The following is a 14,446-nucleotide window of genomic DNA, read 5'->3' as shown; positions in this document are numbered from 1 at the left end:
GTATGTGGTTGGTAGGGCATTATGGGTAAAGTGAGGCACTCTGGAATTCAGGAATCCTATGATCTGGAAGAAGCTGCTGAGTCTGATGTGAGGGTCGGATCCAAACCCAACAGTTGAGGAAGAATGAAAATGAACAACACAGATGGGGCATTATGGTGAGCACATGACTTTTTCTTTTTAGTTGTGTTGGCCAAGGGCAATGACCACAGACTTCTTAACACTGTGGATTTGCTCACATACTCCCAGTGGCAATTGATACACCCCAGTTTGGAGCAACTGCAGCTGACAGCCTGAATGATTCAATCTTGACTCCATTTAGGTACTTGTTTCATGAGGATGTACAGCAGGTGTTAAAAAAGGCATGAAAACCTGCTAATAGAAAATCTTATGTTTACAACTAGGTAAGGTTTTTTGAGTGGTGCCTAAATGGTAACAGAAGGTCCCTTGAGGTTAACATCCCTCTGGTCTTGAAATATTTGGTGAGCTACTTCACAATGGCTTATCATATGCATTCATTAAGATGAATTAACGTCCGTCTCTGCTACTCTGCTCACTTTCTTTTTCTCTTTTAGCAAAACAGTTCATAAAAGGAGCATTACATACGAGACCCCCTCCCAAGCAGATCCCTCCTTCATGGGATCTCCGCTACATTCTGGCAAATTTTACCTTGCTGCCTTTTTAACTGGCTGGTCAGGCGGATCTGAAGTTAACATGGAAATCTGTTTTGCTTATTTCTTTGACATCTGCAAGGCAAGCCTGTGAGGTGCTAGCTTTCTTGGTGGGACAATCTTGTGAGCTGCTAGCTTTCATGGTGGGACAACCTTACCCTATTTTCCACAGGGATAAGGGTTGTTTTATTCAGTAACTCCTCTTTCATGATGAAAGTGGTCTTAGAATTTATTCTCATTCAGTCTCCCTGTATTCTTCTCAGAACCTAGGAGTAAGGGAAAGAGGATACTTCATACTTTGAATATGCATCAGCAGCTCAGGTACTACCTTGACAGAGCAAAATCCTTCATTAAGGCTGAAAGGCTTCTTGTTTTCTGCACAGGGACAAAGAAGAGTCAGCCTCTCTCTAAGCAAACCATTGCTCGTTGGTCGCACTTTGGTACTTTTTTCTCCATCCTGGCAAGGAAGTCCAGGCAAGGCAAAGGTGAATTCCACCAGGGCCTTTTCCTCTTCACTGACACAGTGAAAAGTAGTGGACTCAAAGTATTCTAGAGGCAACAACTTGGTCCTTTATCAATAACTTCTTTTGCACTACAAGCTGGATTTCTTTTCAAAATCCAATGCAGACTTTCCTAGAACCATTCCCCAGGGGCTCCTGTACCTTTAGCGTCTTCCTCCCGAGTTGGGCAAGCTTTGGGAATCTGCCTGGAGATCCATTACGACAGTAGTTTGTTGAACATATGTACTTCTGTAAGTTCTACTTACCTGCAGCCGTAGATGATCATAAAACACATTGTCTTACTAGCAGTACCCACACATCATCCTCTTTTTTTGGATGTACATAGTTTAGTGTTGGAGTTGCTGTTGAGCTATGTTCATAGGCCTTTATTGTTTTGTGTGTGTGTGTTTTTTTTTTGTTTTTTGTTTGAAACAGTAGGCATTCTCAAAGCTTAAGTTTTTATCGTCTCTTCTTGCTGGATCCTAGAAAAAAGGCAGTCCCTGTCATTGCCAGTTGATTGGTTCATTGCATCCACAGGCAGTGGAATGGACTCTTGAGCTTTGGGTAGACTGCCAGTAGAAGGGTAGCAAATGTGTACTACTGAATGCTTGCAAGGCTGTGTGTTCTACATATCTACGTTAACAGGTAAGTAGCAATTCAAATTACTTTTGGTAAAAACTCTGTACCCATGAGCTACAACATAGGCGGTAGTATACTTAACACCGAAAGTGTGATGAGACCTTGGGACACAGGTGGACAGTAGTCTCTCTCTTGATAATCACATCGCCACAGTAGTCAGGAAATCCTTCTACGTGGCACACCTCATCACAAAAGGTTTCTCATCCAGAAAAAAGAAGTCATTGTTCCCCTCTACTCATCAGCCATTAGACCCATTATAGAGTACAACGCCCCTTTTGGTATGTACCTCACAAGACATCTACAACAACTGGAAAGGCCGCAGAAGTATCTCACAAAGAGGATTACCGGCCTCAAAACAGATGCCCCACGCAGAGCGTCTCAAAAAACTCCAGCTTTACTCCGTCGCATATCGCCTACTCAGAGGTGATCTCTGCCTAACATATGTCAAACCCAGAGCTGTTGGAGATGCTCCACTTAAAGAAATCCCAATCCCTCCGAGCTACACGCTCTAGGGACCTAAACCTTGTCACCACAATAAACAGAACATGCCGGAGGAATAGATTCCTGTCCCAGAGACTTCCCATACTCTGGAATAAACTACCTATCTATATCAAACAAAGCTCCTCATTAGCACTCTTCAAGAAAAATCTTGATGATTGGATGGGAAATAGGAATTTCACCCCTGGGATCACCTCTGTGGCTCTGCTAAACAGTGGCACAGGAAAATAATTTTCTTGGGTGACAAAAGCCAGGGTAACTTTTTGGCTGGGCTTGTATAGGCCCCAGGGCCGATAGCCTAGTACCTACCTATGAACCTACTTTAGTGTGTAGAAAATTTTGGAAGGAAAGTAGAGACAAGAAATAGGTACTGTGATAGCAGAATGCTGTGGGGAAAATTAGCAATCTAAATATGAAGTAGTTGGTAAAATAACTGTTCCACAATATTAATGTGTAGATGTAAGTATGCGTACAAGGAATCAGGATTATTTGTCACAGTGTTGTCTATTCATAAGGACATTAAACTGCAGTGTAATTTTCTGGGAAGGCTTTTTTTTTTTTTTTTAAACAGTGCTTGCAACTGCATATAAAATAATGCATGATAACTATAAGAATCAGAGGAGGTTAGAAAGGATTGGAAAGATAGATTGGATAAACAATTCGCAAACAATGGGAGAATATATATATACATGTCTCCCAAATGTGCAACAAAATCGAGAAGATTTTAGGATGTTTTTTAGGAAATGTTTACATAGATATTTTTATACCCCATGTAGACTCCAGAGAAATTTCCTCAGGTAGACAGCAAATGTTGGAGGTGTGACGGGGAAAAAGTGGTAACTGGGAACATATTTTCTGAGAGTGTGGTGAGTTGGCAGAGTTTAAGGATTCCCTGCAGGATGCACTGGGTGGGCATGCTGGTGAGACAAGGGAGATTATTTTTCTGAGCTATGATACAGAATCTGAATTCCCTAGATATGGTAAGGCCTTGCTTTGTCTAATTATGTTGGCTGCCAAAAAAGCAGTAAGGAGAAAATGGAAATCAAAATCTAAACCAACTATACCAAAAGTAGTGAATGTAGTAACGGATAAAACAACTGGAATTAAGATCTTTATGAAAGTATAGGAGTGAACCACATAAGAAAAATGGGCATTGTGGAAATAATACACGCAGGGGAGAAATGCGATTTAAAAAAAGGTGGGACTTAAATGAGCTATGTAACATTTGACTGAAAATGACAGGGTAGATTATAAAGTGATGTATAATGTTTGCATCTGAGAGTGTGATTTGTGATATAAAATGTTTGCAGCTAGGATCGTGTCGGTGTGTTTCGTTTTCATTTATATAAATGTATGATTGCCTGTGTCGTAAGTGATGGTTTGATAAAAATGTGTCTTGTTTAAAAAAAAAAAAGAAAAGAAATTCAATAATTTATGTAATGTTGCTTAGGTTATATGATACATATATGTGAAGTATAATGTTTGTAAATGTGAACTTAATACAGTTTGATTACTTTTATATAAATGTAAATTTGCCTATGCCACAAGTGATAATTCAATAAAGATGTTTAAAAGAAGTGCTTGCTTCTGAAAATAACTAGAGAGTATGAGACACTATCCTTTTCCTGTGACGTGTTAAACAGGAGTAGCATAGGTATGGGAGCAGTCTCAGTGGAATGACTGGTGAAATTAATGATGTCCTTCAAGGATGCATCTGCAGTCCTTACAAATGGGTTGTCCTGGCCTCAGGCAGCCCTTCGGTCGGCCGGATTCCAAAGTCTGGGTCTGGCCTCGGCTGATGTCTCACTTCACCCGACGTCAAAGCTGCAGTTCTGCGGGTATAAAGGCATCAGCCGACGCCATTTTCCTCAGTCTTTCTTGCCGCGTGGCGCCCGAAGCAGAAGCTGTTCGCAAGTGCCGGTCGGTCGGAACCAGAGATTACTACTACCGAAGACTTCTAAAAAGCTAAGTACCCCGTTGGGGACTCTTTCTTGCCTCAGCCGATGTCAGAAAAAGTGAGTAACTGTTTAACTTGTGGGAAACAAATACATCATAAAGATTTCCACTCTTACTGCCTACCTTGTTTAGGCCCAGACCACGACGTAGCAGCTTGTCTAGCCTGTGCTTCTTTCAACCGACGGACGCTTAGACGTCGGTCGGAATTTGCTGAGGAGTTTTTCGGCTCCACTTTTGCTTACAATATGCCGTCGGAAACTCCGACTTTGCAATTAACTAAAAAACGCAAGGAAAAGGACCGACACCCACGGTCCGCGGTTTCGGCCGAAACCGCGGTTAAATAACATGAGTGTCTCGGTTTCGGCTGAAACCGAGTCCACGGTTCTTCCTTCGGCCGAAAGCTTGCCTCCTACCGAGGCCTCATCCAGCATGGCAGAATCTGCTACTGAAATCCCACCTGCTCTTGCAGGTTCACAGGATTTATCTGATACTATACCTTTAGATATATCTACTCCTGCACGTGGAGCTGCTAGGCCTCCTGCATCCATGTCGATTAAGGCTTTTGCCAGGGCTAAAGCAGCAAAATCTACCAAAACTGTGCCTGCTAAGACCCCCTCTCACAGGCCTAGCTCTAGTTCTCAAATGCTTAGTCTAGCAGAGGATCTCATTTCTTTGATCCGGGGATCCCAGCCTCACCCTGACAGGGCCTCTCACCCACCTCCAGAGAAGAGGCCTAGAGCAGAGCCTCCTGAGCCAGTTTCTTCAGATTACTCCTCTGATGATTCAGATAATACAAACCCTCCAGAGGGCCCTTATTCTCCTTATGAGGACTCTGATGCAGAAGACTCCATTCCTTCTGCCTCTCCGCCTGAGGAATTTTCTTTTGGGGAAACCTTGCATGCTATGAGGGAACAATTTCAATGGCAGGGCCAGGATTTTTCAGACTCTAGGAAAAGGCTTAGGACCTTTTTGCATTTGCCACAGCATAGGCCTTTAGCCATTCCTCCAGTACTCACTGTTGTAGATGATGCATTTAATGATGCTTGTACTGCTCCTGATTCTCTGCCTCCGGCCCCTGCTAAGCCCGACAGGTACTACAGGGTTCCGGACACACATTATCATTTGTATAAGGCTCCTTTTGCAGATCCTGAAACTATCTCCCAGGGACCCAAGGCTGTAGCAGCTACCTCTGCCAAAAACCCTCTCCCCTCGGAAAGGGAATCTAGGGCTTTAGAGAGATGGGGTAAAAAAGTTTACACCTCTGCTACTCTTTCGGCTAGGGCCTTAAACTGTCAATTCCACATGATTCAGTATCAGGAATTTGTTAGATCAGTTAACTAAAAAACTGTCCTCGTCTGAACCATTAGACAAAAAATCCGTTCAGGAAATGGTACATAACATTCAGCAGGTCAGTAATCATTCTTTAAAATGCGGCTATGATGCACTGGAGGCTTCCTTTAGATCAGCTATGACTGGTACAGTGATCAGAAGGCATGCATGGTTAAAAGAGCAGTCCTTACCAGACCATGTTAAATCAAAGCTCCTAGACGCTCCCATGGATAAGCTCAATTTGTTTGGCTCCCCTGCACAGCAGGTGCTGAAGAAGGTGGAAGAGAAAGCAAAATCTGTCCAGACAGTCAAGGATTTCTTACAGGTCCAGCCTCCAAGGTTTAGTAGGAACTGGCCTTCCAAGAATTGGTCCTTTCCAGACTCCTCCAGAGTTCAGAGAGGCAGGAATAGGCGCCCAAGAGGCAGGGGTCACTCCAGAGGTGCCTACAGGGGATGTCATTGGCAGCCTAACAACCAGCGAAGTACTGCCACAGATCCAGCCACCACCACTTCCACAGGACAATCACAGTGACTTGGCTATGAGACCGCCTACCAGGGAACAACTAGAAGCACCCTTGGGCGGAAAGCTAGCCTTATTTTCAGTAAACTGGCATCACATCACCGGAGACAAATGGATTTTACAGACAATAGACCAAGGTTACAGGTTTCACTTCCATACTCTACCAAGGAAGAGAGGAATGCCAAACCTACTTCCAAATCAGAAGACAAATGCTCTACAACAAATACACCACTTACTAAGGATGAGAGCTATAGAAAGGGTACCGTCCATGGAACAAGGGCAAGGATTTTACTCCAGACTTTTCCTGGTACCAAGAAAAGAAAACCAATGGAGACCTATTCTCGACCTGCCCGCTCTAAACACATACATCATTGTTCCAAAATTCAAAATGCTGACCCTTCAGCAGCTTCTTCCCATGCTGGGCAAGGAGTCTTGGCTGGTAACTCTAGATCTCAAGGAGGCATACCTGCACGTCCCCATACGACCAAATTGCAGAAGATACCTCAGATTTCTTGCAGGATCAGAGCATTATCAATTCTCAGCATTGCCCTTTGGCTTATCTACTGCGCCCAGAGTATTCACGAAATGCCTGGCATCAGTAATTGCTCATTGCAGGCTTCAGGGAATTCAAATTTACCCTTACCTGGACGACTGCCTGTTACAAGCGGACAACAAAATCAAATTAGAAAAAGATTTGAAAAAGGTCATTCATATACTGCAAGCCCTGGGATACACAGTCAATATAAGAAAGTCAAAGCTGATACCATCCCAGCGGATAACTTTCTTGGGTGCAGAACTGGACACATCAAATCAAATGGCATCCCTCACAGCAGAAAAACAGAAGCAACTTCCTCTCTATTTCATGGCATTAACAAAGCAAAACCAGCTAACAGCAAGGAAAGTGCTGCAAGCCCTGGGTTACATGGCATCCTGCATAATATTGATTCCACATGCCAGACTACATATGAGAAAGTTACAGTGGTACTTAAGGAATTTATGGTCTCAGCACAAGCACAGCCTAGAAACCCAAATTCCAATAATTCCATGCCTGAAGCAAGAATTCCAATGGTGGGCTCAGGCCTGTCAATCGAACAAAGGGATGCCCTTCCACAGCACTCAACCAAGCCAGACTATCACAACGGACGCCTCAGACCTCGGTTGGGGGCACACATGCTGGACAAGTGCATACAAGGTTTATGGACTCAAGACCAGCTGAACCTACACATAAATCAAAAGGAGATGCTGGCAGTAAAACTGGCAATTCAGACATTCAGACCACTTCTTCGACAGGGTCAATTGCTGATAAGGACGGACAACACCACAGTTATGTGGTACATCAACAAACAGGGAGGCACACATTCATACCCTCTATGCCGGATGGCAATGGACCTCTGGAATGTGGCCCTGAGCTTCAACATTCAGTTACAAGCAATATTTGTACCAGGAAAAGAAAATATACTAGCAGACATCCTAAGCAGAACTACCACGGATGCCCACGAATGGATGCTACATCCAGACATCTTCAAATCCATTACAGAGAAATGGGGACTACCAGAAATAGACTTATTCGCATACCCACACAACCATCAATTGAAAAATTTCTGCACGAGGGCATACCACCCACTTGCTTGGAAGGTGGACTCCCTATCTTTCAGTTGGAAAAACCTGAAAGCATATGCATTCCCACCTCTTCCTTTGATGCACAAGGTGCTATTGAAGATCAAAGAAGACCGTCCAAGGATCATCCTGATAGCTCCAGACTGGCCGAGGCAGCATTGGTACCCATTACTGAGGAACATGTCTCGGGAACAAATATGGCATCTGCCCCTAGTTCCCTTACTGTTAACACAGAACAACTTCAAAACCCTGCATCCAAACCTGAAAACAATGCAGCTGGCTGCCTGGAACATTACATAAGACAAAATAACCCTGATTTATCTCAAAGGGTTAAAGGCATTATCTTGGAGGCTCGCAGACCCTCAACAAGAAAAACGTATTCAGCAAAATGGAAAAGATATCTCATTTGGAGTGCAACAAAAGGAGTAGATGCATCAGTGGCAAACATAGCTAACATCCTGGAATATTTAGCAGAACTTTTCCACAATGGTCTGTCTTACTCCTCCATTAAGATTCATGCTTCAGCAATTTCAGCAGAATACAACATGGATCCTCCAGTCTTTTCTCAACCTCTACTCAGACAGTTTCTCAGAGGAATTAAAAATGTAAAACCACCAAAACCACCAAGGAAACCACCATTGCCTACATGGGATTTGAACTTTGTGTTAGAAAAGTTAACACTTCCCCCTTTTGAACCAGCAGCAACAGCAGAATTACAGTACTTATCTTGGAAGACTGCATTCCTACTTGCAATCACTTCAGCTAGAAGGGTTTCTGAATTACAGGCATTAATGGCAGTACAGCCCTTCCTTATCTTCCATCAGGATAGAGTGTCCATGAGAACTAATCCTACCTTTATGCCAAAAGTGGTCTCCAGAGTATCTTTAAACCATGCAATACACCTGCCAACATTCTTTCCTAACCCACAGAACAGGGGGGAAAGATTGCTGCATACCTTGGATGTACACAGACAATTGCGCTACTACCTGTACAGAACCAAGAACTATAGGAAAAACTGACCAGCTTCTGGTAGCATATGCCACAGGAATGGAAGGAAAAGCAATTTCAAAACAAACAATCTCAAAATGGATAGGAAATTGCATTAGATTTTGTTACTCTTTTCATGGAAAGGCAACTCCAGAAAACATCAGACCTCATTCCACAAGGGCTACAGCCACTACTACAGCTTTCTTACGAGGAGTGGCTACCAAAGACATTTTAGAGGCTGCTACTTGGAGCTTTTTTGCCAAGCATTATAATCTGCCAAGCATTATAATCTGCCTTTTATACTCCAGATCCCGAGCAGGTTTTGCCACTGCTGTTTTGCAAGGGATCTTAAATACACCATAAACTCATAGTGCTTCCTTAGTGCCTCCTCCCCCAGTTTGGCTATGGTATTCTACCCATTTGTAAGGACTGCAGATGCATCCTTGAAGGACAGTACAGTTTTGTACCTACCATAAATGTAGATGTCCGAGAGGTATGCATCTGCAGTCAGGATTACCCACCCTCCTTCCCCTCTGTGGTACTCCTAGGGTATTTGCCCACCTTGTAGCTAGCTGGGGGAATCTATTATGGTGTATTTGTTTGTATATATGTATATACATGTTTATTTCTATTTGTTCTCTGTTGTTTGGAAACATTTGCATTTATCCAAATTTAACCTTCCTAGAGGGCACCTGGCATCTGGGGCAAGAAACACTGAGGAAAATGACGTCGGCTGATGCCTTTATACCCGCAGAACTGCAGCTATGACGTCGGGTGAAGTGCGACATCAGCCGAGGCCAGACCCAGACTTTGTAATCCGGCCGACCGAAGGGCTGCCTGAGGCCAGGACAACCCATTTGTAAGGACTGCAGATGCATACCTCTCGGACATCTACATTTATGGTAGGTACAAAACTGTACTTTTTACATGCTAGGTAGTAGTAATCTGAATGTTTCAGCCCGAATTGCTGTCATGGTGAGTACCTACTGTGCCTGTTTTCTACTGCTCACTGATAAGCATGATTCTTAATGACTTATGCACACTTCTTGGCTTTATATGTTTGATGTAGATATTTATTTGGAGTTATTAACCACTTTTACATAACGTTTTACTTTAACAGAATACGATAGACAATTTAAATATGCAAGTTGATCAGTATGAGAGTGAAGTGGAGTCATTGTCAGTACAAACACGGAAGAAAAAAGGAGATAAAGATGTGAGTAATCATTACTTTTGATGCGTTTTGCTTCGTTAGCATGTTTTGCTGTATGTCTTATGATTATTATGGATCTTTCTGCGGTGTTGTCCTGAAGTGCATATATAAACTTGTTCCACTGCATACTTAAGAAGGCATTCCTAGATGTGGTTGGCATTATGCAAATAACTTTAAGACTAAGGAGTTGAATTTATTGGAAAGGAGGTTTCACTGGAATGAGTAAAAATGTATTATCTGTGAAGCTTAACTTGAAGCTTGCACTGTTTTACAGTCTTGGTAGTTCCATTTGGAGTGAATATTCAGGGGTTAAGAGCTTTTATTCTTCATAAAGAGACATTTTGTGACATTATATTTGAGACTGTTTGTAACTTTTTGCTGGGAGTGGGAGAAGAGTAAGAACTGTAGTCCATGGAATTTGTATGTGGCTAAAGCATTTCACCGAGAAAGAAAAAAATACATGTTCAGTTTTGAACTGAAGTTGAAAGTAAAGGGAAATTTAAGAAAAATTTGTAAAGAAGTTGTGTACATTAGCAAAGTATATGATAAAGGATTATGGACTTGGGGGACTGTTGTATTGAAAATGGAAAAATAAAAAAAAAATGCTCAGATATATATATATATATATATATATATATATATATATATAGGGGGGGGGGGGGTGGGGGTGCTAATGGTTAAGATGTTTGCCTTACAAACACAAGGTGCAGGGTTTGAGTCTCAAAAGGGGATAATTGGCTAGTCTTAAAATGGCTCGTAATGGCAGTTAGCCTAGTACTAATCTATGAACCTATCCCTAATGTGATAATGTAGAAGGTGACAGAGGTGTTGTAAAATATTCAAGAGAACCTGAAACATGTTTTTTCTCTCTGGAAGAGATGATCATTTGATAAGCAATTCTGATAAGAGAAAATGTTATATTTGTGGGGAAAGAGATCAAGATGCAAAAACATGTGAAATGAAATGTTATAAATGAAACAAAATTGGGCATTTATGGATGGATTGTAACCTAGAGAAAAAGAGTAAAGAAGAAAACAGAAATGAGGATAGTATATGAAGAAAAGATAGTGCCACTAAAGTAAGGGAACAAGAACAGGATAACAATAAACAGAAGGATAAAGAGAAAAATGAAACTGAAGAGAATATAGAAGAAGCTTCTGAAATAAGTGATGAGGAAGAGATAAACTGGAAAAAGTTGTGAAAGTTAAAAAGATTTATATTGGCGAAAAAGAAAGCTTAAAGGGATAAGTGGAAAAGAGAGGAAACAAAGGAAATGGATAATACAAACAAGATAAATTCTTCAAATTTACTTACTTTTTGGTGAGCTGCAGTATAAGCATAATGACAATTTTAGAGTGCTTTCAGTAAATGTAATAGTATCAAACATGTAAGTAGAAGAATAAGCATAAGTCAGTGTAGTAAGTGTGATGTTGGTGTAATAATAATGGGAGACATATGATTTTTAACACAAGAAGAGAGATTACAAGCAAAATCTTTGGGGAAGATTTAATATGGAACATAGGAAAGGAACTGTATTCAGGCACAGTTGTACTTTGTAGAAAGTTAGAGAAAGTATTAAACATAACATTGGCAATGATGAGAAGAGTCGCTATTGCAGATATCAGTAATCAGATATATAGAATTATAACATTGTATGCTTATATTAAAAGTAAAGAAAGGGAAAATTTATTTCATAAAATATTGGTTTATGTTGTAATTAATATGAGTGTAATCTTAACCGGAGATTTTAATTGTGATTTCAGAGGGGAAAAGGAGAGGAAATGTTAAGAAAATTTTTGAAGTTATAAAATGTGGCAATTTAAAAAATTGGAATAATTTGTGGACATGTAGTTGAGGTATATATAGCACTGAAATAGATTTTATTATACCATGACCCCCCATTAATATTCCAAAATGTGCACGCTGATTGGTCAGCGTGCACATTGTAAATCGACTTATACTAATGGAAAAAGGTCCGGTCGCCCGGACTTTTTCCATTAATATAAGTCTTTTTTAAAACACTGTCTCGCTATGTTAATGGAGTATAACATAGAGAGACAGGTTTAAAAAAAGGAACGGAGATCTCCGTTGCTTTTTTTAAAGCTGTCTCGCTATGTTAAACTCCTTTAACATAGCGAGACAGTGTGTAAAAAGCAACGGCGATCTTGCTTTCTCCGTTGCTTTTTTTTAAACCTTTCTCGCTATGTTAAATGGGTTTAACATAGCGAGACAGCTTTAAAATAAGCAACGGAGATCTCCGTTGCTTATTTTAAAGCTGTCTCGCTATGTTAAACCCATTTAACATAGCGAAACAGTAAAAAGCAACGGAGATCTTGCTTTCTCCGTTGCTTTTTTCAAAACTGTCTTGCTATGTTAAATGGGTTTAACATAGCAAGACAGCTTTAAAATAAGCAACAGAGATTCTCCGTTGCTTTTTCTAAAGCTGTCTCGCTATGTTAAATCCATTTAACATTGCGAAACAGTAAAAAGCAACGGAGATCTTGCTTCATCCGTTGCTTCTGCCCACAGCTCTGATGTACTGCGTAGGCATACGCATGCACAGTACATCAGAACTGCTGCAGAATACCAGACAGCTGCGGAAGGGCAGCAAGAAGGCATTATACAATGCCATTATTTAAGAAAAGTAATTTTTTTTCCCTTAAATAATGTCATTGTATAATAGCAATAACCCACGCCTGGGTGTGGGTAATGCTGGATTTACCCACTGTTGGCTTTGTTTGGCCACTCAGGTTTTCGCCCTTGTGACCAAACTACGCCAACCGTGTGTAAATCCAGCATTACCCACACCCAGGCATGGGTTATTGCTATATTATATCACATGGTTTAAAGCTCCTTAAGGGAGACACTTGTAAGAAGCTTTTTAGATCATTCAACCATTTGGATAGAAATACAAGTAAATGAAGTGTATATTAGATGGGAAAATGAATAAAAAGAATAAGTGAGAAATAATGAAAATGAGAATGTGTTTTCGGAGAGTTCACATTTCCACTACAGTGTATTATAAAAAAGCTGGTCAGAGTGGTAGCTAGTTTTAAAAAAAAATGTAAGAAATATATTTTAGATTGGCAGTTGGATGTAAGAAAAATGGAGAAAACATTATAAAACAAAGTGGATGGATGCTTTAAATGATTTAGAAAGAAACAATGGGGTATGTTTTATAATAGAAAGGAGAATTTATGAAAAAATCAAGAGAAAATCAAATTTTTTAAGCAAAGATAGTTTTACAGAGTAAAAAGTTATCAACTTATTTGAATAGCATAGTGAAAGAATATACTAGTGTAATGAGAGAAATGAAAGATGAGAGAGAGGTAAAAAGATCTGCAGAGCAATTTATGTATGTCACAATAAATTATGTAAAGAAAATATTTCTAGATGAGAAAAAAGTGCAAAAATGTAATGTTAAAAATTGACAGAACACGTAAATAAGAATTTGGAAAATGAGGTTTCTTAATTTTAATTAGATAAGGTATTTACCATGGTAATTTACAGTCAGTTTCAGGATAAGATGGAATAAGATACCAATTTTATCAAGAAAAAAACAGATTGGCAGAAAAACACACACCTTAAAAGTTATGAAGGACTACTTAAATGAAGGTTTTATATGTAAATATGTATGTGGTAGTATACTGGAATTTGTATGGAAAAAGGAAGATAAAAATAAAATTGAAAATTGGAGACCTGTAGTATTGAAAAGTACAGATTATAAGAATTTTATGAAAATAATTCAGAAGGGAATGGAAAGTATTATGGAAGGTAGCATATTTAGTTTAAAGGGAAAAATATGTGAATTATTCATAGTAAGGGAAGTTGTGGATGATATAAACAGGACTGATGAGACCAAGATCATGATAGGAGATTTGAAGAAAGCTTTTGATACAGTACATTGTGTACCTTTGTGGACAATTCATACAAAACAAAGTAAGAATTGTAGTGAATGGATGGTTAAAGAAATGGAAAGAATGGCATACATCACGGTTGCCCTGTGAGTAGTATATTATTTGCATTGGTTAAGAATGTATTGGAGCTACATATTTGCCCTGAAAGATGCTACTTGTATTACTAATGAAAGGATAAAAATTCCAGTCATGTTTACTTATGCAGATATTATATTAATTATGAAAAACAAAACGGGGATGAAATAAGTTATACATCAATTTTTAAATATAATAGGATGATTAAGTAAAGAAAAAAAGATTCGGTGATATAGCGCAAACACGAGGGAGTATATTTCTCGATGAAAGAAATCTCTTTATTTGGAATAAGGTTTGGGAGTAAAAATGTAAGTGAGGAACAATAGAAATAGGATACTAGATGAAAAAGAGAGTGTTGTTTTTGGAAAACATAAAAGCTGTCATTTAATAAAAACATTTATTTGATTAATTCAGTTTTACTGGGAAAGACTGTATATTTGGATAGTGTTTATACTCTGTGCAAAAGAATTACTAAAAGTAATGATTTATTTTATATGGGGTTCATGACTGAATCCAGTGAACAGGGG

At 39.9% G+C, this 14,446-nt stretch overlaps 1 protein-coding gene across 8 annotated transcripts in view; it reads left to right on the top strand.

The window, feature by feature from the left end:
- Window positions 1–14,446, top strand: part of CNOT3 (CCR4-NOT transcription complex subunit 3) — a 2,226,181-nt gene that overhangs the window by 1,227,123 nt on the left and 984,612 nt on the right. For all 8 annotated transcript variants that reach the window (XM_044079494.1, XM_044079487.1, XM_044079515.1 and 5 more), the window contains one exon: window positions 9,835–9,930. In XM_044079494.1, the coding sequence (XP_043935429.1) occupies window positions 9,835–9,930 (96 nt within the window). The remainder of the gene's footprint in view (window positions 1–9,834; window positions 9,931–14,446) is intronic.

Source organism: Protopterus annectens, chromosome 1.part1, assembly GCF_019279795.1.
Source record: "Protopterus annectens isolate FY-2018-M chromosome 1.part1, PAN1.0, whole genome shotgun sequence".
Classification (NCBI taxonomy): Eukaryota; Metazoa; Chordata; order Ceratodontiformes; family Protopteridae; genus Protopterus; species Protopterus annectens.
The sequence above is the reverse complement of the archived record's forward strand: the minus strand, read 5'-3'. Positions and strand labels throughout refer to the sequence as shown.